Source organism: Miscanthus floridulus, chromosome 8 (assembly GCF_019320115.1).
Source record: "Miscanthus floridulus cultivar M001 chromosome 8, ASM1932011v1, whole genome shotgun sequence".
NCBI classification, from domain to species: Eukaryota; Viridiplantae; Streptophyta; class Magnoliopsida; order Poales; family Poaceae; genus Miscanthus; species Miscanthus floridulus.
In genome coordinates, this window is record NC_089587.1 from 62,894,955 (window position 1) to 62,918,312 (window position 23,358).

The 23,358-nt window shown below is 45.4% G+C and overlaps 2 protein-coding genes and 2 long non-coding RNA genes across 17 annotated transcripts; 2 read left to right on the plus strand and 2 right to left on the minus strand.

The window, feature by feature from the left end:
- The first annotated feature begins 306 nt into the window (after positions 1–306).
- Positions 307–3,153, plus strand: LOC136472311 (uncharacterized). The gene is made up of 3 exons (XR_010762314.1): positions 307–368; positions 1,821–1,922; positions 2,082–3,153. It is a non-coding gene; the product is annotated as an uncharacterized lncRNA (long non-coding RNA).
- Positions 3,154–4,143: 990 nt separating this feature from the next.
- LOC136472312 (uncharacterized) lies at positions 4,144–8,936 on the minus strand. Its single transcript, XM_066470033.1, has 6 exons — positions 8,818–8,936; positions 8,367–8,707; positions 6,357–6,569; positions 5,995–6,143; positions 5,847–5,915; positions 4,144–5,662 (listed from the first exon to the last, which is right to left on the minus strand). The coding sequence occupies exons 2-6, from the start codon at positions 8,652–8,654 to the stop codon at positions 4,333–4,335; spliced, it is 2,049 nt and encodes a 682-aa protein (XP_066326130.1). The 5' UTR covers positions 8,655–8,707; positions 8,818–8,936; the 3' UTR covers positions 4,144–4,332.
- Positions 8,937–12,535: 3,599 nt separating this feature from the next.
- Positions 12,536–15,227, minus strand: LOC136476516 (dihydroxy-acid dehydratase, chloroplastic-like). Of its 14 annotated transcripts, none has more exons than XR_010763638.1 (7): positions 15,144–15,227; positions 14,881–14,951; positions 14,606–14,707; positions 14,388–14,507; positions 13,833–14,276; positions 13,163–13,371; positions 12,536–13,066 (listed from the first exon to the last, which is right to left on the minus strand). XR_010763638.1 is itself a non-coding variant. In XM_066474388.1 (6 exons), exons 4-5 carry the CDS (start codon positions 14,118–14,120, stop codon positions 13,188–13,190), a joined length of 354 nt encoding a protein of 117 aa, XP_066330485.1. In that variant the 5' UTR covers positions 14,121–14,276; positions 14,388–14,507; positions 14,606–14,795; positions 14,881–15,107; the 3' UTR covers positions 12,536–13,066; positions 13,163–13,187. The 14 variants fall into 14 exon arrangements, 2 of the variants coding, with proteins under 2 accessions (XP_066330485.1, XP_066330484.1); XR_010763640.1 differs by having other exon boundaries at positions 14,606–14,710; XR_010763639.1 differs by having other exon boundaries at positions 14,606–14,787.
- Positions 15,228–15,288: 61 nt separating this feature from the next.
- Positions 15,289–17,671, plus strand: LOC136476519 (uncharacterized). The gene is made up of 2 exons (XR_010763642.1): positions 15,289–16,887; positions 16,966–17,671. It is a non-coding gene; the product is annotated as an uncharacterized lncRNA (long non-coding RNA).
- Positions 17,672–23,358: the final 5,687 nt, after the last annotated feature.

Below are 23,358 nucleotides of genomic sequence, written 5' to 3' on the forward strand. Positions count from 1 at the left end.
CTTGTCCAGAAGGGGTGTAGTGTTAGAGGCATGTAATGGCATAAGTGGGCAAGGGAAGACCGTTCATGGCCTAAATTTAGGAGGAGAAAATCAGGCATGCGGTGGAGCGCGGTGGAGGACTGGGCAAAGGGGATGTGCCTAAATTTAGGAGGAGAAAACCAAGCATGCAGTGGAGCGCGGTGGAGGACTGGGCAAAGAGGATGTGCGGTGGAGACTAGGCAAAGGGGATGACCATGGGCAAGATGCCTATTTAATTGGGAGATAAGCAAAAATTAGAAGGAAGAGTCTTCTCTCTTGCTCGGTGGTGGGCAAGGTCCCTGGTCGGCCCCCTCTCTCCCTCGCAACCTCAGCAGCCGCAGCATATCTAGGTAGAACTTGTGTAGTTTTTTTTATAAGTGACTTTTAGCATTTAGCATTAGTTTTAAGTAGCCTCTCCTCTTAGGTCTCACAGTCCCTTCTCTCTCTATATAAACTCTCAAGAATTCTATGTATATACCACCTGCATTTTCCTACACAGGTTATCACTGAACTAAATATGTCGCGTTATCGTAACTTTAACGGAAGTAAATTGTCTATTATCACTGCTCTAGAAAATACCGGACTTGTATTATTCTATTAGAAAAAAAAAGATGCTTAAAGGAGCTCGTTTTTCAGAGCAAGCTTGGTTCATGCATGCATGTTGCTTTGCGCAGAGCTAGCTTCTAGCACAACAGTGGTTCCCCCTCTTTTTACCAATGGTAAATACTGTGGCGCAGTTTTCGGAAAACCATGAATTACTTCTCCATCGCCTCTCTGTAATTTTTTTTGTATAGCTTGTATGTCCGGAATCTCCCGTTCTACACATCACGGCCTATATAAGGGACGGGCACCTCTACTTCCTCCCTTCATCACATCCATTCATACATGTCAGTCATCACCACTAAAACACTTGTGATAGAAACCATGCATCTTTCTGCATGGTGTGCAGCATGCATTGGGCAACAATGCCATGGCACATTTATATGAAGCTTTGAGATCGACCACAGGATGTGGAAGGGCTGTAGATATTTCTATATATAGAGAGAGATTCTCAATAGACAGTAAGCAAAGGTGATTTACATATGAAGGTTTGCATTGGGATGTGCCTGGCTCCCTGTATGCCACTCATCTAGAGCAACAACTTTTGATGCCTATGGTTGCCTATGATGGATGGCGTGCACGGTGCCAAGCATATCTCTCTATTTCCGAGCTCATTTTCGAACCCTTTCTCTCGCTCCTCTCGTTTATTTTTAAAGTTAGTTTACTTGTATTTATCGCCCATTTGTATGATTTTATATGTATGACTTCCTCTATGGCTAGTTTATTTGATCTCCTGCTTTGGTGATGTACAATGGTTGTTTTCATGGCATTTAGGAAGGCTGTTTTCTGCACATTGAAACAAATATTATTCATTAACCTTTACAAGTAATAAGTACTAATTAGTTTCAATTCTCCATGACTGTTTTCTGATATCCATGATTTAAACGAAATTTTCATTGGAAGATTTGCATGACTCCGATCAAATAAATGTCCATGTAATTCATTTTCCAAGTAATTAATAGGGACTCTATTTTTTTATTGTTTATTACTGCACTGTTAGATATTGTTTTAATGCATTTTTCATTTTTTTATTTGTATTGAAGCCTTTGCATTGCAAGCATAAGCGGGGTAAGCGTCGTCTACAAGACATTAAGTGCATGAAACTAATAGCATTTGATTTGAAAATATTGGCAGTGTCATTATCTCATTACTATCATGTTTATTACTCTACAATGCCAATTATGTTATTAACTTGTCACAAGGAACGGAAGGATTTCTAAAGGGGGGAGGCCAATTGAAGGCTTGGTTCAAACCGTTTAGCAAGAAGCATGCATGATTCACATAACCACAGTAAGCGCCACCAAGTATGTCACAAGTGTCCTCAAAGGGTGGAACATAAACAAATCATGACTGCCTTGATTTACAGAGTTTGTCCAAGTTATGGGAGAATGAATCCAAATAATTTCATAAAACTGTTAAGGCTTGTATTCTGTATTTGAAACCCTGAGTGTTTCACTCTGCAGGCAGCAGGATACCAAATGAACAACTGGCAGCAGCATTTGAGGAGTTGATCTGCTGTTCAAAGAGCACATGGCTGGTGGTTTTGTATATCATCAATGATTAACGTGTCATTGCAATGTAATTATTTCATTCATTTTGTCGGCAAGAAATAATGTGTCCATTCAATCAATCATAAATGTACAGCGTATAAACCGTGTACGCATGGAAGTCTGGATTCAGTGCATATTTGTTCAGAATGAAGCCACCGATTTCTCTGAATGTCATCGATTACCACTCGACATGCATGAGATTCAGGCTTAACGACTGTAAAGTGCAAGTTGCCAATTACCTCTCCGTCACAGTACCGGCACGTGAAAACGCACTGTACCGTGTCTTCTCTCTCTACCTGTCCAGGAAATAACTGAAGAAGATGACTGGCCGCACGGCATGATTGAGCTGGTAGAACAGTTCCCCGTATAGTAGTCACCCTGGAAAAAGCCATCCACAGATGATTCAGGTAATGGTGCAGTCACCGAGGCCCGCCCGTCGGCCGGCTGCCACTTCTGACGGCCGCACAGTTTATATAGCAGTAATTGTGTGTACCTCAGATGAGTGCGACGAGAGATCTCACGTTCCCTGTGCAACCCGACCTCCAAATGCATGTATCCATTGCTGCAGCGGTCACTGCTCACACTGATGACTGACCACGCAGTGCACACATACTGATCAGTGTATGATTGATTGCATTCGTATCACATCACACAAGAGAAATGTGAAGCAATGCGACTAGCTTCGTATCTGAAAACCCGGGATAGATATGATTGCATTCATTCATTAACAGATGATCGAGAGGTTGAAGAAGAGTATCTTACAATTCATAGACAGTGCAGATCGATCACATATAGAGATGGTTGTGTATATAAACAAGCACCAGGACGAGGATTCAGCAGGTAGACAGCTTCTCCATATGTGAAGCCAACAATGGCTCCGTTCGGCTTACCCCATATTCGGTTTGTTCGGCTTGTTTTTTCAGCCGGAACAGTATTTTTCTCTCACAACAATTCAGCCAGAACACAGCCAGTTTCAGCCAAGATTCAGAACGGGGCCAATCATGCACTAGAATTATTAGAGGCCAAACCCTGGCGCTGGCGAGGCGAGGCTGCCTCGCCTGCAGCCTTGTCGCCCTCATCGAAGTGTCGACAAGGCGCTACACGTCATGACAACTGAGCTGGCAGCATCGCCTCGGCCTTGGGGCCCAAGTCCAGAGGTTGCAGATGAAGCTCAAGGCTGCCGGCCAGCCAGCCAGCCATTGCTGCCCCTGAGGAAGGACAACCACCGTGTTAGGACACCCAGACCAGCTGCAGTAATGGAATCCGTCAGGCTCCAGTGTGTAGACAAGCTAGAAAATGCCACAGGAATTAGCACTATGCAGATGCAGGCGACTGCTCAGTAGCTGCACCTGTGTCCATTTGCAAACTGCAGTGCTTTTCATTGCTTGTTCCTGTAGTGGACAAGAGGAGGGAGCACACTCAGATCTTGCAGCGCCCCATTATGCAGGAGATGTCCAGCCACAGATGGAACCATGTACTATCATCTAAACAGTAGTGACAAGAGTCCAAGCAATTTCATGGTAAGCCACATTGCCGAGGTGATGTGAAATCAGGGAAGGAAAAGATTCTCAGGGGGTGTTTAGATCCATTCCAGTTTGAAAAATGGACACTGTAGTACTTTTGTTTTTATTTGGCAAAAATTGTCCAATTATGGACTATTTAGGCTTAAAAGATTCGTCTCGCCAATTACGGGCAAACTGTGCAATTAGTTATTCTTTTTACCTATATTTAATGCTCCATGCATGTGCCGCAAAATTCGATGTGACGGGGAATCTTGGGAAATTTTGGATTTTGGGTGGGATCTAAACAGGGCCTCAGTCACAAAATAGTGACCACTCTGAGAAATTGATTTTTTTAGATAATGGATACTCTGAGAAATTGATAGACAGACCACCAGTTTTTATAGATACTTGGGCACTCTAGTGATAAAGAAAATATATACAGATATCATGATCCATCGACGTGCAGGAGTATGAATGGTGGTGGGCTGTGAAGATATTCGCAGAGTTTTTTCTGTAGCTATGCTGAATCTCAAAAACAGAACCAATTGAAGCGAAAAACTGTGTACAAGGAACTATTTCACAGATCCCATCTGTAGTTTGGGTGCAAACAACATGTTGCGGGAAAGGAAAACTTCCATCAACAGCAAGGAACAAGGACATAGTTACACAACATTTTGGTTGATCTCATTTGTGATTTCCTGGAAGACCCGCAGACGGTTCTGTGGCCTCCATGACCCTGTACTTGCCTCGTTATTAGGCCAGTGATGAGTGGCCTCATTGTGACTGGAACAATGAGTGTGTTCGTTATCATCAAACAGAACACAACCATGGCCATATCCTTCACCCTTTGATTTCCAGTCAGGAAAAAGAGCGCGCTGAGACGTGTTGCTTCTCCGCGGTACTTGCTTCGTGCCTGAGGCTCTCTCATGGGGATGAACTGTGTCAAGCCTTTGCCAAACTCGATTGTTGTGGTCCTGTACTTTATGTTTGCTCCATGTCGGAGCAGTCCTCACAAGATCCCGGTTCACATTCTTATCCATGGAGATTTTGGAGTCATTCTGTCTCCATGAACCTGCTGAAGAACCTTGCAGTTGACCACCCATGACTGGTTTTTGATGGGCCCTGCTTTCTTGACAAGACAATGGTGTTCTGTACTCCAGCTTAATTGCATGCCTACTGCTCTCATTTTGTTCAGTAGTTCCCATAGCAAGTGTTGACTTGCCATCACCCAATTGATGTTCATCCTTCGCCACCATGTCAGCCCATGGTTTGTCATCACCCAATTGTTGTTCCTCTTCATCCACCATGTCAGCCCATGTTTTTCTAACACCTTTGGTCAATAGCTTCCCTTCTTGCATGGGGGTCTCACTAGCATCTAGGTTTCTTTCAGAGTTTGGCAAGCATTCAGTTGGAGGAGTCTGAATCTGATCATGAATACTGATTTTTGGTGCCTCTTTAACTAGCCTCTTTCGTAGTTTCTCAAGTATTGAATGAGGTGTAGCAGCATCATTGAACAGTCGAGAAAGATCTTGGAACTCTGCAAAGCCTTCATTCTTTTCTGCACCAGCAGTAACCATAATGTGTGGTTCTTCACGTCTCAACTGAGTAATGGGAGATTGAAGCCCTGAATTGCAAATCTCATGCTTCTCTGCATTTTGTGAAACTGAAATATGTGGTTCTTTATATTTCAGTTCACTCAAAGGAGTTGATAGTGTTTGTGGCTGTAGATCTACAAGCATCTCCACATCATCAGCAACAAAAATCTGTGATTCTTTGGACTTCACCTGAGTTATGGGAGAGGGGAGTGATTGCAAGTCAAGTTCCCTAAGCATTTCAGTAGCCCGGGAGAGAGACTTAACATGACTTTCATCATCACAGTTGTAAGGTATAGCTTGAATCAGGTATTTAGCTTCAGCCAACTTTCCAGTCTTCATCAAACAGATGGCCAAGTTACACTCTTTGTTGTAGTCAGCTTCTATAGCAAGAGCTTGCCTGTGCCAAGTCAATAGTAGCCAGAGTTAGTTTGTTTCCCTTTCGAGATAAAGGGTAGGTGCACACAGCACACCACATGCAAGTATGCCATTCACACACTTAAGTTTATAGGTCCATCTGCAACATGCCATTTGAGAAAACTCGTGACATTTAGAAATGAGAGAAGGATGAACTCAAAATGTACCTGTAGAGCATCTCTGCTTCCTCATAATTTTCAGACTGCATATAGGCCCAAGCAAGGTTCCCCAATAACCTTGGCAAGAAACAAGGAACTTAGTTTGAATAGTGTTTAAAAGTCAAATCTCAAATGGGGATATAAAGATTTCCAGTACCTTGCTTTTTCATCTCTAAGAGAAAGGTAGACTACTCTTCCATGAGATTTAGACAGTTTTGTTTTCCACCGACCAGAAGCTAGCTCCTCATCAACAATTCGCAGCTTTATTGTCAGCATTTCGATCTGCTCATCTGTCCTACCACATTTCTGGTTTGACATGAAAATTATTAGTTTCAGAAGAAATGTATTAGTGGCATTTTCTTCCAAAAATCATGTGATAACTAATTATTTTAAGATGACTCATTCGCAATGGACAATGTGATAACTAATAAAATGAGTTCAATATGTATCTGCATAACCAAAGAGAAACTCTTAGCTTATAAAAATGAACCCATTTCTTTGAAAGGATAAACAATATACCTTGTATAGGTCTAGAAGAATATTGTCAAGGGACTCCTGAGCTTCATAGGGACACCGATCACGAAAGGATCTTATTGCCTCAATGGCTTCTTCAGCCCGATTTGCTTGTTTCAGTACATTGGCCATATCCTTTAATGCACTCTCAGTCCGGTCACCACTGTTTATAGCTGCCCAAAACAATGGAACAGCCTTGTTTGGATCCTTTTCAACTATCTGGAATAACAGAGACAACATATGGAAACATAAAAATCTGCATATTCAGCTTATGGTACTTCCTATGTTCAGGATGGCAAATGCAATTTTTTAAATGAACATCCACAGTTTTAAAAAAAACAGCTGATGCCAATACACATAAAAATCTTGACTTAATAGTGTCAATCCAATCTCTTGGTACAACAGGTTTCTGGTAATAAGATGCATAATCAGAAGGTACAGTATTTTGGTTTCAATTCCTCGCTTCCTGGTAATGCTTACTCAATCTACAATTTTGTTTGTGCAGAGCAATTTCCTGGTATTTTGTTACAGCTACATGGTAATATGGTATCCTAAAACAATAATGGGGCTTTCCTTAAAGGATAATACATCTTTCTCCCCCCAATGTGTTACCCTCGAGTCTGCAAACACATATGAGAACGAGCCTGCAGTATAGTGCATACACAGAGGACCAAATATCAAATGCCATCATAATGCAGCTTGCAGGGTCTGTGTTAACTGAGTATTACAAATGTTTGAGTAATTAATTAGGTCAACATCACATATATATTGATACTTTAACTAGATAACTAGATGATAAGGACTTTCACAGTCTGCAGAGGACCATTGCATTGCCAGTCCCAACTCCCAACAATTGAGTAAACCTAGTAGACTTTGGCACGTAATCCTCCTAATAAATTGTACGGCTGTAAGGTTTTTGGGCCTAGCTTCCCTTATAAACCGGGTCAATTCTTTTCTTCTTAAGTGAATTGCAGGACCTCCGTGCCCTCTTCGAAGAGGTTTCTTTGGAAAAAAAAAAACTTTGGCGCTTAAGTCAAGGAAGCCACATTTCCTCCTGAGTTTAAACTGGGAGTACATGCATGTTAGAAACTTGGAGAAAATCTAATCCATTCTTCAGAAATTAGGCACATATGCATGCGAAAAATGAAAATCGTTGCTACAGACAAGGCAGAAGGCTTAACATAATTGAATTGTCACTAGTAGAGAAATGGGTTGTAGTCCCGGTTGGGAACTGGCTTTAGTCCCGGTTTCCCAACCGGGACTACGAATCCGGGACTAAAGGTCCTGGCCTTTAGTCCCGGGTTACATAACCGGGACTAAAGGTCCATCCTCAGGAGAAAAATAAACGAAATTGTAGGGAGACCTCTCTTGCGATGTGTGAGATTCGAACCCAGGACCTCTTTCCTCGCGCATAAACTCCTTACCAATTCAGCTGTACACCACATGTGACAGGGTCCTGGACACTCTCCTTTTGAATTAACCTGTGAGGTACCTTTAGTCCCGGGTGGGAGACCTTTAATCAAGGTTGGTGACACCAACCAGGACTAAAAGGTCACCCTTTAGTCCCGGTTGGTATTACCAACCGGGACTAAAGGTTGAAGGACCTTTAGTCCCGGTTGGTAACACCAACCGGGACTAAAGGTGGCCTGCTGCGAAAGCGTGCCAGGACAGGGGCCTTTAGTCCCTGTTGGTAGCTCCAACCGGGATTGCTACCAACCGGGACTAATTCTTCATTTACTCCCGGACGCAAAAAATACCGAGACTAAATCCCAAAATCGAAGCGGATGAAAGGTCAATTCTCTACTAGTGTGTTAAAGGCCTGAATGTGGCAGGTATCGATCGAACATTGTGTATGAGAAATGCCTAAACCATTTTAATGGTAACAATCGCTAATCCCATGCGTGAGCTGAAGGGCAGGCTACGACTAATTGCTGACAAGCTACATGTCGTTGTGTAGTTCTCGAATTCTGTGCCTAAACATGACCGAAATGCATGGTACCGCCGATGATCAATTACCTGCGCCTGCTTGGCCCGCACGTAGGGCGAATCCAGGGAAGGTGGCGGCCTGGGCGGCCGCGACGAGCATCCCCCGGTCGACGGCGGCGTGACGCGCGCGCCCCCGCTCGTCGGCGGCGTGACGCGCGTGCGGAAGCAACCCGCGCTCACGGGCGGCGTCCCGTAGCCCGGGCCCGGGCGCGGTCCACCCGCGGCCGCGGGCGTACCAGCAGGGCCCCACCTCGCAGCCCCCGCCCCCGCGCTCCGAGGCGACGTCCACGGCGGCAGCCGCCTCCCGCCGCTCGGCATGGGTCGCGGGGCCCGACTTCCGTCGAACACCTGGCGTGCGCGCGAGGCCGGGGCTGCACCAGTACGGTCAGGAGACGGCGATTAGCATGCCTCGTGATGATTATTTCCCGCAGGATGAGCGCGGTGTCCTGGAGGGGATCAGATCAGAGGATGGAGTGCTCACCTCGGCGAACTTGAAGCCGCGCGGGCGCCGCAAAACCCTAGCGGCCTCGCCTGCTTGGCCTGCGCCCTGCGCCGACGCCGCGAGGTGGCCAACGGAAGCGCGCGCGTGGAAGGAGGGAGGGAGGCAAAGGCAACCAGCCGACGCAGCAACCGCCTCGAGTTTATATGCCACGCGTTAAGAGGAGGAGGCTTTTGAATTTGGAACGGGCAGGAAGCTGACGTGGACGGAGCTGTGGGGCCCGCGTGCACACGTGGACGTTGCGTCACGGGGAACCCGTCCGGCACGCGTGAATGCGAATGATGACTTGGCGTAGTAAGAGCAGGTCATGTGTTTCCTGTGAGAGAATTGCTAGTAACCATGAGTTGATTTCATTCACCATTCTGGAACAGTGACAAGGTCAAAAGGGAATATTTAACCCGTCGTCATTTTCTTCGTGACTGTGTCTAAGCATGTTTTCCATTATTAAGAATAGAAAGTTACAACGTATGGTCTTAGTAAGCGGACTTATCAAGAACCGCACAAATCATTACGTGATTAGTCTCTCAAAGATCAACCATATCTCACAATTAAATGATTATACACACAAATAATCCGCGACTAGAACTAAAAAAACTGGACCTGCGAGGATATGACCATCTCCAGGTATTGCATTAAGAAGAAGACATTCTCACGCAGGCCCAGAAAACCCCCGAACCCCTACCCCACCCTTACACAGTGACACCGTCGCCCTATGAGACCGGACCGGTCCTTAGACCTGTGTTTTGACGTGGGACAGACGAGGGGATTTTTTTAACCCCAACCTAAAATTCGCTCCCATGGAGAGTCGAACCCAGCGACTAGAACTAACATATATAGAATCCCTATTCATTAGGACACCAATAAGAGCGGCTAGCGATATACACTGGGGTCTAGACCGGCTTCAGTGCCCCTGATGGCCTCCTCTAGGAAAGAGTTCCCTCAAGGCCACCCTTTTCGAAGATGATATTGATGATGCAAAAGCCTCCGTGGAGTTTGGCGTACAAGGAATCATCCGCCTCCTAAGACTTCTTACCGAGACCCCACTTCTTGAGAAGCACCTTCCTTACCCACAGATCTGATTTGCCTAGGCGTCGATCCGACTTTGCGACAAGCCTACTGCTATGTTTGGGAATAAGCTCTAAGGCACTGGATAACCGGTCGCTACTGATAGTAGGAAGTGAGGAATAATTTGCCACTTTGTTAGACAGGTGAGCGGGAGGAGAGGCACGGTAGTAATGGCAAGAAGTTAAATTTATGAACGTGGCAATCCCAACGAATAATCCCCCTTTGCACTAATTTCATGCCACATTCATAAATTTCTAAGTTCCAAATTTATCTTCTGTTGCACACGGAATACGATAGAACATATCTTCGATCAGAACATTTTCTCCTAAGCAAGTGGGAGAATCACTATCCCACAACCTGCATTCAGTTCCAATCGGCGGTGATAATTACCTATCGTTGTCGGTTGGTCAACCGATAGTGATATCCTATCACTATTGATTTTCATAAATTGTCCGATAGTATGGGTCAACAGGGATTATGGTTTCTGCCTATATTTATATTTAAAACTCGGGCTACGAGGGTAGACACCCCCGAGTTATTTAATTAGCTTAAGGTAGATGACTTTTCATCCAGCCCGAGAAAACCCCGAACCCTACGACAGCATATAGGGCCTGTAACCCGGTGAGAGGGCCTGTACATTTTACCTGTACTTTGGGAATGAGGGACAGACGAGGGTTTTTTTCACACCGCCGGCCAGAAATTCGCCTGACCAAGAATTAAACTCTGGTCACGGGGGTTATATTAAAAAGAAAAAAGTCTACATAACCCCCAACTATTTAGGGTGGACTACTTCACCCCAAACTATAAAACCGGATTTTTAAATGAACATCCACAATTCAAAAAAAAACAGCTGATGCCAGTACACATAAAAATCTTCACTTAATAGTGTCAATCCAATCTCTTGGTACAACAGGTCTCTGGTAATAAGATGCATAATCAGAAGGTACAGTATTTTGGTTTCAATTCCTCGCTTCCTGGGAATGCTTACTCAATCTACAATTTTGTTAGTGCAGAGCAATTTCCTGGTATTTTGTTCCAGCTACATGGTAATATGATATCCTAAAACAATAATGGGGCTTTCCTTAAAGGATAATACACCCTTCTCCCCCAATGTGTTACCCTCGAGTCTGCAAACACATATGAGAACGAGCCTGCAGTATAGTGCATACACAGAGGACCAAATACCAAATGCCATCATAATGCAGCTTGCAGGGTATGTGCTAACTGAGGATTAGATATGTTTGAGTAATTAATTAGGTCAGCATCACATATATGTTGATACTTCAACTAGATAACTAGATGTTAAGGACTTTCACACTGTTTGCAGAGGACCATTGCATTGCCAGTCTCAACAATTGAGTAAACCTAGTAGACTTTGTTACGTAATCCTCCTATAAATAACCGTGCGGTTGTAAGGTTTTTGAGCCTAGTTTTCCTTGTATTCCTAAGTGAATCGTTGGGGCTCCATGCCCTGTTCGAAAAGATCTCTTAGGAAAAAAAAAACTTTGGCACGTAAGTCAAGGAAGCCACATTTCCTCCTGGGTTTAAACTGGGAATACATGCATTTTTAGAAACTTGGAGCAAATCTAATTCATTCTTCTGAAGTTAGGCACACATGCATGCGAAAAATGAAAATCTTTGCTACAGACAAGGCAGAAGGCTTGACATAACTGAAGTGTTAAAGGCCTGAATGTGGCAGGTATCGATCGAACATTGTGTATGAGAAATGCCTAAACCATTTTAATGGCAACAGTCGCCAGTCCCATGCGTGAGCTGAAGGGTAGGCTTGCTTGACCAGCTACATGTAGTTCTGTAGTGCTCGAATTCTGAGCCTAAACATGACCGAAATGGTACCGCCGATGATCAATTACCTGCGCCTGCTTGGCCCGCACGTAGGGGGAATCCAGGGAAGGCGGCGGCCTAGGTGGCCGTGACGAGCATCCCCCGGTCGACGGCGGCGTGACGCGCGTGCCGAAGCAACCCGCGCTCACTGGCGGCGTCCCGTAGCCCGGGCCCGGGCGCGGTCCACCCGCGGCCGCGGGCGTACCAGCAGGGCCCCACCTCGCCGCCCCCGCCCCCGCGCTCCGCGGCGACGTCCACGGCGGCAGCCGCCTCCCGCCGCTCGGCATGGGTCGCGGGGCCCGACTTCCGTCGAACACCTGGCGTGCGCGCGAGGCCGGGGCTGCACCAGTACGGTCAGGAGACGGCGATTAGCATGCCTCGTGATGATTATTTCCCGCAGGATGAGCGCGGTGTCCTGGAGGGGATCGGATCAGAGGATGGAGTGGTCACCTCGGCGAACTTGAAGCCGCGCGGGCGCCGCAAAACCCTAGCGGACTCGCCTTCTTGGCCTGCGCGGCCGCGAGGTGGCCAACGGAAGCGCGCGCGTGGAAGGAGGGAGGGAAGCAAAGGCAACCCAGCCGACGCAGCAACCGCCTCGAGTGTTACATGCCACGCGTCATACGTGTAGTAAAGTTAATCATGTTCATCTTCATACGTGTAGTAAAGTCCATCATATGTTTCTTGGTTAAATGACATTAGCTCTAGACTCAGTCTCCTCTTGTTGAATCAGAGGACAGCCATCTGCTTGACAATGCCATGTGATTTTATTTGATTGTTGATGGACAAAGAAGTCCATGGCTATTGAAACTTGTAGTTTGCTTAACAAAGTTTGATGTTCCCATCTGCCGACTATGATCATGTCAATTTTTGTGTAAATGTCGAAGTTTTGTATTTACCAGAGCCATATAACTCATGAAGTTTTCATGTAGGTCTGCATAGTAGTAACCCTTAAGCTAGCACGGTTTAAGCTGGACCTTGTAAACAATAGCCCTATAATATAACGAAATACAACTTCGAATAAGAATTATTCATACAAACATAAGCCAACCAAAATGTCATTTGGCTACATATTTACAATTGTTAAGAGCAAATCGAAGGAAATATTGTTATCCCCTATAGAAAAACAAAATTATTGCCAAAATTCCATTCCAAAAACTGTGCTTAGTGGGGACTCTCTGATCCTTTTCAGCCCTGAAACCTAATGAAATCAAAGCATAGACATTTTTTTTCTAGTCCAATGACTGGCTCAGTCTCAAGTGCAGATTCACCCAAGTCTGAGTTGTCAGTCGGAACCGAGTACTACATGTACCAGTGATGCAGCGACCTGCGAGGACAAGATTATTAATTAGAGAAATGAGCTTAACATGCAAATCCTGCATTGCTCATAGGCTACCAAATTTATTAGCAGTGTTACACCAACCTTCTTAAACTCAGCTTTGCCCTTCTCACGACAACATAAAAATCATTCCAACAGCATACTCGGCTGGTGGTGGTAGCTCAAACCCAGCATCCTTTGCGACCTCCAGGAACACCAAAGCAAAAGCATTTATCAGGTGAAGAATCATAGGAAAGAGCAGAGCAATTTGCATACCTCCGCACCATGAAGTAGGGCCTTGCTAGAAACAAAGCCTGGCATATGAAACTATTGCATTACAAATGAATCACCACATGTGGGATTTGAATCATAAAACACAAAATAAGAATTGTCATATGTCTCTTCAATCATTATTATTGACTGTTGTAAAGCTTCAGTTATGTAAGGAGAGAATAGCTCATGGAGATTAGATGGACGAACTCCTAATCTGAAGCATGATGGTGGCAGTGTTGTAACTGGAACATACAACCAAGTTAATCAAAGAAAAACTAATAGATTACTTACTACCTTAAAAGTTTTAGCGATGCCAGTATTTGTTGCTGGTAAAATCGGTGACACATATCATGTAATAATTCAGGGCTTTTATGTGCAAATTATGAGGGTAGCAACCTTTGACTCCACTCCCAGTCCCATTGAACTAACTGGTGCATGAACACATTTCAGAACACCCAATCCATTATATCTGCAACAGCAGAGACAGCGGGAAGGAACTCACGTTTTTGTCGCACCCAGGTATGGAGATGTTGGCGTCGTAGTGTAGCGCGCCCATGACGGTCTCGATGCTGTCGGCGACGACGTCGTGGGACTGGAGGCTGTAGCACATGCCCCGGGTGCCCATGGAGATGGCGTCGCTGACACCATCGGTGTTGAATCGGAAGCCGACCATGCCGGCCTCGCGCACGCCGTCGTGGACGGTCTCGGCGAGGTGGAGCAGGTGCATGTTACAGGTGTTCCCCTCATACCACACCAAGGAGACGCCGCCCTGCAGCTTGCGGAGGTCCATGTCGGTGAGGCCGACCTCGTAGAGCACGACCTGCGAGGCGCCCTGCGACTTGGGCTCCGTGATGCGCGCGCTGTACTTGTTGAGCTTGGGCTTGTCGGAGACCGCGGTGGCGCGGACGCGCTGGATGTGAAATAAACCAAGTGATGCAGATTTTACCTAGCAGCAAGGCAGCCGAATCAAACCAATTTGTATATCCTACAGTAAAGCTTGCTCTGCTGCTAGAGGCCTCCTATATTTCTGATATTTACCAAGTGATGCGGATCTTACCTAGCGGCAAGGCAGTCAAATCAATCCAATTTACATATCCTAAAGTAACATGTGCTCTGCTGCTGGAGGCCTCCTATATTTCTGATATTTTTCCCCATCCTTCTTCACATAAGCTCCCCTCTGGTCACAACTTATACAGCTTACATTAAAAAAATCTACCATGAACCATGAAGTATCAAATAATGCAAAAAAAGAGAACTGAACAATGAAAATTTCACCTCTCAGTTCCAGCTAATCAAGAGCCGGGCATGCTGGCCACTGATGCTGTCAGAATTGTCGAGTAGGTGAAATCATTCAGAGCAACACCATCTTCTCTCATTCTGCTAAAAATAGGAGCAGCAAGAGGTGTGTCACCGTTCTGAATGCACCCATTAATCATAGCAGTCCATGAAACAACATTCTGAGATCCTGGCATCAACAAGCCAACGAATAACTGAACTAAAGCATTTTTTTGAAAAATAAAATGACATAAGCAAAACTGAAACCTACTTACAGAGTTTCAAGCAATGAACAACCACCAATCTCATCAAGGACATGTCTTGAGTCCATTTGGACTTCAAATTGCTAAACACAACCCAACATACGGTGAAAAAAAGTTGAGCACAATTCAGCATCTGAAGTTCATATGAGGAAACAATGCATTGCAGACTGCCGAATTGCCAATGACTGCGACAAGATGAATCGTCCTGTCATCAAGCCGCGTCTCACTCTCGCTCGAGAGGTAGGCAGAGATTACCAAAGCATTGTAGCCTTTACCTTCTCCATTCTCACGCTCTTGAACGCCCTCCGACACTGCGCGAGCAAGCCGAGAGGAGAGGGTGCCGCCGCCGCCGCTTTGCTGATTCCCCCCCCCCCCCCCCCCCCCCCCCCCCCCCCCACCACCACACACACACACCAACGATTCGACTATTACGCGCACGTCTTCGGGTCGGTGGAGCGTGCAGCGTGGGAGTGGGAGAGCGCCGTGCGGGTAGGAGCGGAGGAGGCGCCGTACGGGAGGGAGTGGAGGCGGCGCAGATTGGATCTCCAACAGACGGCAACGAGGGATGAGATGGAGAACATCTGCAGCGTTGGCAGGGGCCGAGAGTCCTGGTACGGACGTCGTCAGCGACCGTGGTGGAGGCCCGGAGCTGCAGGTGAACAGGTGAATCCGACATCGGCGGTGGCGGCGACAGCTGCGAAGATCGAAGAGAGCAGGCTGCGCACCACGGATCGAAGCGGGTTAAAAAAAAGGAAACAAGACGACATTAACGGTGGGTGGGTAGCGTGGGCGGGTATGCGGCGCATGGGTGAAAAAAAATTGCGAATGAGGCGTCGCCCGTCGTTCTAAGGGCAACTCCAGCCCTCATCTCATTCTGAGGCTTCAAAACGAAAAAAACATTCTCCAACTCATCTCCTATCCGGCCCCGGCGGATGAGGATGTCTCATTCCTCTCTCCTTGTCCCCCACATCCGAGGGAGTCCTATCCGAAGCCTCATCTGGCGGAGGGGAGCAACGACCATCTTCCCGCGCCGCCCCAGAGTTCTCCATGGCGGTATGTCCCCATCCTTCTGTTCTCGTTTTGGTGTCGCCCACGGCCGCCGCTGCTCCCGTGCGGAGGTCGCCCCCTGCTGCTGCGCCTGCCAAATCTGCTTCCTTCTCGCCCATGGCCGTCGCTACTCCCGTGCGGAGGTCGCCCCCCTGCTGCTACCGTTCGTCCTGCTGGAGCTCGTGACCTGCGCAACCTACCGGAGCGGCCTCCTGCTCGCGTCCCAAATCTCGACGAGACAATTTTATTTTTTTGAATTTGTTTAATAGGTGAAGAACGACCGGTTGCAGCTTGTCCATTGATGTGTTGGAGGTGTCAATTAGGCCATTTCATTTTTTTTTTTTTGATTTATTCAATAGGTGAAGAAGGTTCTGAAGCTTATGCGATTCTGAGATGGCCAAAATTGCCAGTAGAGCTTTTCTGACTTTCATGAGATTGTTTAGACCTATTGAATATTATCTGCTGGTTGTAGACAGATTAAGGTCTTATTATTTAGTAGTTTAAGTTGATTTTTGTGTTCTTAGAATTATTGAAGACAATTTCTATATGCAGGAAGAAAAAATGCAGAGTTGGGTTGATTTGGTCTCAGCCAATGGGGACACCAATGATCTATTTTTTGATGACTTTCAAGTTGAAACACATGTTAAATAAGTTGCTGAACAATCAACTCCCCCTTGAAACCAAGTAAGAAGAGCACTAGAAATTTCAAAACCCCCCCAGGAAGACAATATGTTGGTGACAGCATGGCTAGAAATTAGCTTGGATCTAGTTCAGGGCACTGATCAAACTCGTAGTACCTATTGGAAGTGAATTCATGATTACTATCATGAGCACAAGACTTTTGAGTCAGAGCGTAATGTCAGTTCTCTCTCTCACCGTTGGGGTATCATCCACAAAAGTGTTAATAGATTTTGTGGATGGTATACTCAGGTTCAGAATAGAAAAGAAAGCGGGCTGACACAGCAAGATAGGGTAAGTTATTTAATTGTGTTAATTGATTGAAAATGTATATGTTTTGTGTATCGTAGCCAACACATGTTTCTTGTGCAGATAGAACGGGCAAAGGAAATGTATCAGGCAAAAGATCCGGAGGGGAAATCATTTACTTTCATGCAGTGCTGGAATAAGTTGAAGCATGAGCAAAAATGGGCTGATCTAGGTTGTGAAACCTCTCAAAGCTCTCAAAAAAAACACAAGACGTCCTCAACTGCAAGTCCAGGGTCATGTACATCTGGAACTCATGAAAGTAAGCATGCTGATGAAGAGGAGGGACCAAGTCATACATCACCAAGGAAAGGAAGGCCAGATGGTAAGAAGAAGGAGAAAGCACGCAGGTTTGGAAAATCTTAACTCTCAAGGAGAAGGCCTTTACATGGAGGCAATGGAAAAATTATGGGCAAAGAGAGAAAAGGCCGAAGAGATGAGGGGGATCAAGAAAAAAAGAACGTAATGATGAGAGGCTTGCGGTAGAGACTAGAAGGCTTGAAATCAAGCAACAAGTAGAGAATAGGAGGCTAGATTTAATGCAACAAGAAATAGAGTTGAAACGGAGAGAAGATGATGAGAAAGTTATGAATATGGACCTTACTAGTATGAATGAGCAACGAAAGGTATTCTATAAGACATTGCAGGATGAGATCATTGTTCGACGTTGTGGTGCTGGCAACTAGAGGCATCGTGTTTTTATTTGTGTTGTGTGTGCACTATGGACTATGTTTATTTAAATTATATATCAGTATGTTTGTTATCCAAGGAACTCTGTATGCATAATTTGTGGCTCGATGATGGACCTCTATGTGTAGTGATTGTTAAATTGTGTGCGCAAATGACTAATGAATTTTTGACTGATACATGACTGAAAATAGAGAGTACAAGACTTATACATGACTGATAAAATAGAGGGTACATGACTGATACATGACTCATAAAATAGAGAATACATGACTGATAAAATAGAGGGTACAAGACTACATGGATATGACGGTACACTACTGATACATGTCCGGGTGCTGTTGCCAGAGGTGCTCGATAAAATCATGCTGAAGTTGGATGTGGATTTGCCTGTTTGTGATATTGTGATGAGCTTGTATGAATTCACGGAACTCCTGTGTACGATTACGAGCTTCACGTGGAGTAGGCCTCACAAGCTGGCCGACGCCCTCGTAATGGCCGTCTTCGTCTTCGTCTTCACTGTGCCCGTCTTCAACGATCATGTTGTGCATGATGACACAAGCTGTCATTATTTGTCTAAGTGTTGCTTTATCCCACATACGAGCTGGTCCGCGAACAATGGCAAATTGAGCTTGAAGAACCACAAAAGCTCTTTTGACATCCTTCCTAACCGCTTCTTGTGCCTTGGCAAAGTATTTCTTCTTATCCCCTTGGGGATTTGATATGGTCTTCACAAATGTCGCCCATTGAGGGTAGATGCCATCTACAAGGTAGTACCCTATTGTATAATTATTACCGTTAACGCTAAAATTAACTTCCGGGGCATCTCCTTCGGCTAGCTTTGCAAATAGATGGGAACGATGAAGAATATTGATATCATTGTGTGACCCTGGTAAACCAAAAAAGGCATGCCAAATCCAAAGATCATGTGATGCAACTGCTTTGAGTATTATTATAGGCTCGTGCTCATGCCCAGTATATTGTCCGCGCCATGGGTTAGGACAATTCTTCCACCTCCAATGCATGCAATCCAAACTCCCAAGCATTCCTGGAAAACCCCTCCGCTGCCCGATTGCAAGCAATCTAGTGGTGTCATTCTCATTAGGGGATCTCAGATACTCCTCTCCAAACACTTCAACAACAGCTTTGACAAACCTTCTAAGGCTTTGTACAGGGGCGAAGCTAGGATAAACTGCCACCGGGGTCGGTGCATCCCTGGCAGGGCTTCTTCACCTGCTTCAGGAGCTATTTGACAAACCTTCACCTGCTTCAGTAGATGCGAAACCCTAATAGAGAAAGCAATGTAGATGCGAATTTGAATCGTATGGCTTTCTACCTGATGATCCGCGAACCGAGAATAGATAAGATGTCACGCGGGGGATCCTCGGAACCGGGCTAGGGTTAGGGTAAATGTCCTGAATGTAATGGAGAATCAGAGACTGCAAATCGATCTAGGTCACCATTGTATAGATCAAGATTGAGAGAAAAAAGAAATTTCCTTACCAAACAAGGAGATAGTAGGGCTAGGGCACACGAATTGATGACCAGCAGATCGGCGCAAGAGGCAACGAGACTGGGCACAGCCGCTGGCGGCGCAGACAAACGGCGAGGTCTTCAGCTCGGCGGCGCGGCGAGGTACGGCAGCGCGCGGCTGGCGAGCGGGGGCGCGAAGAGGCTGGAGCACGGCGGCGCTGCAGAGGCGCGGTACTGAGCAGGCGCGGTGGCGCGCGGGACGGCAGCGCGTGGCTGGCGAGGGGGCCGAGCGCGGTGGCGCGAGGGACGGCGGCGACTCGGCGAGGCTGCGGCGGCGCGGCTTGGCGGCTAGGGCATATGACGGCGCTGGTTAGGTTAAGGAAGATGAACAGCGAAGACTCGGTTAAATAATCCCCCTAGATCGTGACAGAAAAGGAAACGGGAAAAGAGTCCTTAAGACACGCGAGATCCACTAACCGGACGCTCCGGTGGTAGCGACCGGACGCTACCACCCAGCGTCCGGTCGATTTCAGAGAGGTCCAAATCCTCTGGAATCAGGACCGGACGCGTCCGGTGGTCCATGACCGGATGCAGGCAGGGTCCGGTCAGTACAACTTGGTCATCCTTCGATCGACCGGACGCTGAACCCTTCCTGACCGGACGCACAGACGCAGCATCCGGTCACTCCTTTATCAGCAGTTCACCTCCTGTGAACTGACCGGACGCTGGACAGTAGCGTCCGGTGCAGCGTCCGGTGCACTTTTTCCAGCAAACCTTCAACCTTCCTTCGCGCTGCCTGTTCCCAAACAAGTCCCAACTTGAATAAGATCCAAATAAACACCAATTGGGACTAATGTGAGTGACCTCTCTCAAACCCTCATATTTTCAAAATATTTTGCCTTAGGCTATAATTCTTTTTAAGAAAATAGGCAACAAGAGGGCAAATGGAACAAAACGACAAAACAACATTCATGCATATGTAATACTTGTAAGTAAATCTAGTTGCTTGTCAAGTTTGATCCAAGGTTAAGCTTCTTCACACGCTTTTCGGCGGTTATCTTAACCATGTTAGACAAGCCCTATATGCATTGCCACACATCAAACATGTTGTATATTACAATGAATGCAAGGGACAACACAAGCTCAATTTTTAGTGAAGTTACTAAAATCAAGTACATTGAGCTCATTCCGCAATCTACAAAATGTAGCTTCATCTAGCGGTTTAGTGAAGATATCCGCTAATTGATCTTCGGATCTTACACCTTCTAGTGATATATCATTTTTAGCTACATGATCTCTTAGAAAGTGATGGCGGATATCTATATGCTTGGTGCGAGAGTGTTGAACCGGATTATTTGCAAGTTTTACCGCACTTTCATTGTCGCACAAAAGAGGAACTTTCTCTAGAACTACTCCATAGTCTAGTAAAGTTTGTTTCATGTATAATATTTGTGCACAACAAGCACCCGCGGCAATGTATTCCGCTTCGGCGGTGGACAAAGCCACACTATTTTGTTTCTTGGAGGACCAAGACACAAGTGATCTACCAAGCAAATGGCACCCTCCGGATGTGCTCTTTCTATCAACTTTGCATCCGGCGTAGTCCGAATCAGAATAGCCAATTAATTCAAATAAAGCTCCTTTGGGATACCAAAGGCCAATGCTTGGTGTGTGCTTAAGATACCTAAGGATTCTTTTTACGGCAATTAAATATGTTTCCTTAGGACTAGCTTGAAATCTAGCACACATACACACACTAAACATGATGTCGGGCCTAGATGCGGTTAAATATAACAAGCTACCAATCATAGAACGGTAGAGAGTTTGATCAACCGAGTTACCTCTCTCATCTAGGTCGAGATATCCATTGGTAGGCATTGGGGTCTTGATTGGCTTACATTCATCCATCTTGAATCTCTTGAGAAGATCTTTTGTGTATTTCTCTTGAGAGATGAAGATGCCTTCTTTCATTTGCTTGACTTGAAAACCAAGAAAGAATGTAAGCTCACCAATCATTGACATCTCGAACTCCTTAGACATCAATTCACCAAATTCTTTGCATGAGTCTTCATTTGATGATCCAAAGATGATATCATCAACATATACTTGACAAATGAAGATATGCCCATCAAGCTTCTTGGTGAATAGTGTGGTGTCGACCTTCCCAATGGTGAAGCCCTTCTCAATAAGGAAATCCCGAAGGCGCTCATACCAAGCTCTTGGGGCTTGCTTAAGCCCATATAGTGCCTTGGTCAACCTATAGACATGATTAGGATATCTAGGGTCTTCAAACCCGGGAGGTTGATCAACATAGACTAGTTCATTAATAAAGCCATTTAAGAATGCACTTTTCACATCCATTTGATATAGTTTCATTTCATGATGTGATGCATATGCAAGAAGGATACGGATGGCTTCTAATCTTGCAACCGGTGCAAAGGTTTCTCCAAAATCTAAACCTTCAACTTGAGAGAACCCCTTTGCAACTAGTCTTGCCTTGTTCCTCACAACAACACCTTGATCATCTTGCTTGTTGCAGAACACCCACTTCGTTCCAATGACTCTTGCACTTTTTGGTCGCTCTTCAAGATTCCAAACTTCATTGTGAGTGAAGTTGTTCAACTCTTCATGCATGGCATTGATCCAATCTGGATCTTTAAGAGCTTCTTCTACCTTGGTAGGCTCATAGAAGAGACAAAAGAGTGATGAGCAATAAATGAGGTAAGTTTTTGAGATCGAGTCATCACCCCCTTTGTTGGACTCCCTATGATGAGATCTTGTGGATGATCTTGTAGGAGAGGTGTATTTCTTCTATTGACCACTTGAGGAGGAGGTTGTGGAGCATCAACATCTTGTGCTTGTACCACCATTTGCTCATGGGAGATATGAGTATCTTTATTTTCTACTCTCCCAACTTTTTCACCATCTTGTGGTACATTTGATGAAGAAGGTTGGTTAATGACTTGTACATCATCTTCATCATCTTTTGGCTTGATGTCTCCCACCGGAATATTCTTCATAGCCTCCCTCAATGGTTCATCACCTACATCATCAAGATTCTCATGTGCTCCTTGGGAGCCGTTAGATTCATCAAATTCCACATCATATGTTTCTTCAACCAAGCCGGTGGCATGATTAAATACTCTATATGCTTTGGACTTTAATGAGTAACCAACAAGAAAACCTATATCACAACGCCTTTGAAACTTCCCTAGGTGTTGCCGCTTCTTGTAGATGTAGCACTTGCAACCAAACACCCTAAAGAAGGAGACGTCTGGCTTCTTCTCATTGAGCAACTCATATGGTGTCTTGACAAGGAACTTTTGAAGAAATAGGCGGTTGGATGCATAACATGCGGTGTTGATTGCTTCCGCCCATAGAGCTTCTGGGGTGTTGTACTCATCTAGCATTGTCCTTGCAAGAGTGATCAAAGTCCGGTTCTTCCTCTCAACTACACCATTTTGTTGAGGAGTATAGGTTGCGGAGACTTCATGTTTGATTCTAACTTCATCACAATAAGCTTCTATGTTTGTGTTGTCAAACTCTTTGCCATTGTCACTTCTTATCTTCTTGAGCTTCACTTCAAATTCATTTTGAGCTCTCTTGGCAAACTTCTTGAAACAAGATGCAACTTCGGATTTGTCATGAAGGAAGAACACCCATGTATATCTTGAATAGTCATCCACAATCACAAGACAATAGAGATTTCCTCCCAAACTCTTGTATGTTGTTGGTCCAAATAAATCCATGTGTAGGAGTTCTAGCACTCTTGTGGTTGACATGAAAGCTTTGGTTGGATGAGTGTTTGCAACTTGCTTGCTGGCTTGACATGCACTACAAAGCTTGTCCTTCTCAAACTTCACATCCTTCAACCCTCTCACCAAATCATTCTTCATAAGCTTCTTGAGTGAGCTCATCCCAACATGAGCAAGTCTTCTATGCCATAGCCACCCAAGTGTTGTTTTGGTGAATAGGCAAGTCTTCAAGTTTGCATCTTCGGAGGTGAAGTCAACTAGATATAAGTTGTTGTATCTAAATCCATTGAATATCACTTGATTGTCATCTACCTTGGATACAACAACCTCCTTCTCGGTGAATAAGCATTGAAAGCCAAGATCACACAATTGCCCAACGGATAGCAAGTTGAAGCTCAATGAAGCAACATAGAGCACATTGGAGATGGAATGATCATTTGATATTGCCACTTTGCCCAATCCTTTAACCGTGCCCTTTGAATTATCTCCAAATGTTATTTTCTCTTGTCCATCTACCTCTTCATCTAGTGAGGTGAACATACAA